This window comes from Bos indicus, chromosome 9 (genome assembly GCF_029378745.1).
Source record: "Bos indicus isolate NIAB-ARS_2022 breed Sahiwal x Tharparkar chromosome 9, NIAB-ARS_B.indTharparkar_mat_pri_1.0, whole genome shotgun sequence".
In the NCBI taxonomy this organism is placed as follows: domain Eukaryota; kingdom Metazoa; phylum Chordata; class Mammalia; order Artiodactyla; family Bovidae; genus Bos; species Bos indicus.
The window spans coordinates 12794067-12796105 of record NC_091768.1 but is presented as its reverse complement, the minus strand read 5'-3'; the positions used below and the strand labels follow the sequence as shown (position 1 = coordinate 12796105).

The following is a 2039-nucleotide window of genomic DNA, read 5'->3' as shown; positions in this document are numbered from 1 at the left end:
CAGATCAGATAATTCAATTAGGGTGAAGGGACTGGAAAGAGCACGCCAGTTGGGAAGGGTTTTCTTGAGAGGAACTGTGGGCGAGGCCCACCCCTCTGTAGGGTGGGTTGTTCACTGACAATATTTAGTGCATCCCTGGGTTTTTCCTGATTCCTCTAAGTCGTGCTAGGATAAGTTCCTGGATTTCCCGCTTCAGAGCCAGCGGGGAGAGTAGCACATGGAGCTCAAGTCGCGGTGGTGGACTGTGCCAGAGCACTTCGCCTTCCCTTTGGAATTTTACATCGAAAGGGACCAGGAAGAGCTGATCGTGGGAGAGGGGTCCCTGCCCTGCCCCTTCCTCTTCTTTCCCCCAGTATATCCCAGGGCCCTCCCGCAGCTCATTCCCCTGCCCCTCCTCCCTCTTCGCTGTGATCCTCACGCCCCCTCCTCCAGGCCACCTGGACGCTGACCTGCTCCGCCTCGGGGCGCACAGCCAGACCTTCATCCAGCGGGAAAGGGGCTTCGCAGCCACTGGCCTGACGCGCGTCCTCCTCGTGGCTTCGCTGGAGTCGCGGCAGTGGCTGTTCCTCATGGTCTGGAGAGTCAGCAGCCGGGACCCCAAAAGCTGGGGCCGAGGTAGGTGACCTCGGGGAACTCAGGGGTGGAGTCTGTATCTCGGGTTTGTCGAGGGTCGCCTGCGTTGCTGGCTGTCCGGGTGTCCCCTTTCCCTCTGCCCCCCCCCCCCACCCCAAGTTCTGGGGAAGGGGGTGCCGTCGGGGAGGGGTGGAAAAGCCCAGGAGATGCGGACAGGGAGGGGCGGAGGCCCCGGGCCGGTGACACCCTCAAGGTCCCCTCGGGGCCCTGGCCAGCCGGGAGAGTCCGGTCTCGCCCCGTGCTCTCCCTGCAGGCCTCGAGCTGCTGCAGCTGGTCCGGGGAGCCAGCCGCTGACCACCCGCGACCTGGCCGCAGCTCATGCCGTCCCACCGGGGAGGGGGCTCCATCTCCCTTAGGCCCTCCCAGGCCTGCTGTTACTGAACGTTTGGTTTCAGACCCCTTCAGAGTTCATTCTGTCCATCAAACGGTCTTGATCTCTGCTGGGCAGTCGAGAGGCGAGGAGGCATCTGAAGAAAGACCCGACAGGCAGGACCCGAGGTGGCGTCCGTGGTTCATCTTTGGCCCTCGGAGGCCTTCTCGGCACATTTTGGAGACGCATGGAGGCTCGGGTGTGAGAGAGAGGTGCAGTCCGCCAGCAAAGATCCAGTGAAACGAGTGGCCCCACGTGCCAGGCCTCTGGAGTGCGCTCCCTGTGGGTGAACGGGTTTGGCGCAGGAGGGCCTCTGGGTGAGTCTGTCCAGAAGGCAGGGGTCTCCGGGCGTGCGGCCCAGGGGAGGAAAAGGGAGCAGGAGAGGAAACTGCTCCCCGGGTTGGTCTGGGGGGTGGGGGGGAAGGATGAAAACAGGGCCTTCTAAAGAAGGTCCTTTTCTGGAAGGACCCTGTCAGGTAGACACAGGAGGGGAGAGACGTGGCAGTGAAGACAGGCAGAAGGTGGTCCACCCCAGTAGCCTGGGAGGTGGGCGATCAGGCGCTGTTCCCGATGCCCAGCCGTTGGTGGTGAGGCTGAAGGGCTGTTTCTCAGAGCAAAAGAGCCCGAAGTCCCTCAAGGCATGAATAAGTTGCCTAGCAGGGTTTCCTAAGTTTCTGTTCTAGAACTTTCCAAGATGCCAAATCCACATTTGTATCTTGACCACCCATCTGGACTGTGACAGAACTCCAAAGAGTGAGTTTTGAGTGGTTTATGCCAATGATGGCAGATATGTGACTGCTGCCAGGTTCAGGAATGAGAACGGGGGTGGGGGTGGGGGTGGGCTGCCTTAGTCTAACCAGCCGTCAGCCAAGGGCTTATATATCCCAGTGGGTGCCCTCCCCCTTAGATGTGATCCGGGTGCTGTGTGCTGCCACCTTGTGGACAATGAGAAGAACCACCGGTACTTTCCTCTTGACCAGGAGTCAGCAGGCTGGATGGGAACCTTAATGATGTCACAGAGCAAATTGTACTCTGC

The 2039-nt window shown here is 60.4% G+C and overlaps 1 protein-coding gene across 1 annotated transcript; it reads left to right on the top strand.

Moving 5' to 3' along the window:
* Window positions 1-217: 217 nt before the first annotated feature.
* KHDC1L (KH domain containing 1 like) lies at window positions 218-989 on the top strand. The gene is given in 4 exon segments (XM_019966874.2): window positions 218-307; window positions 354-615; window positions 887-912; window positions 915-989. Coding segments are annotated over 4 exon segments (453 nt in total).
* The last annotated feature ends 1050 nt before the right edge of the window (window positions 990-2039 follow it).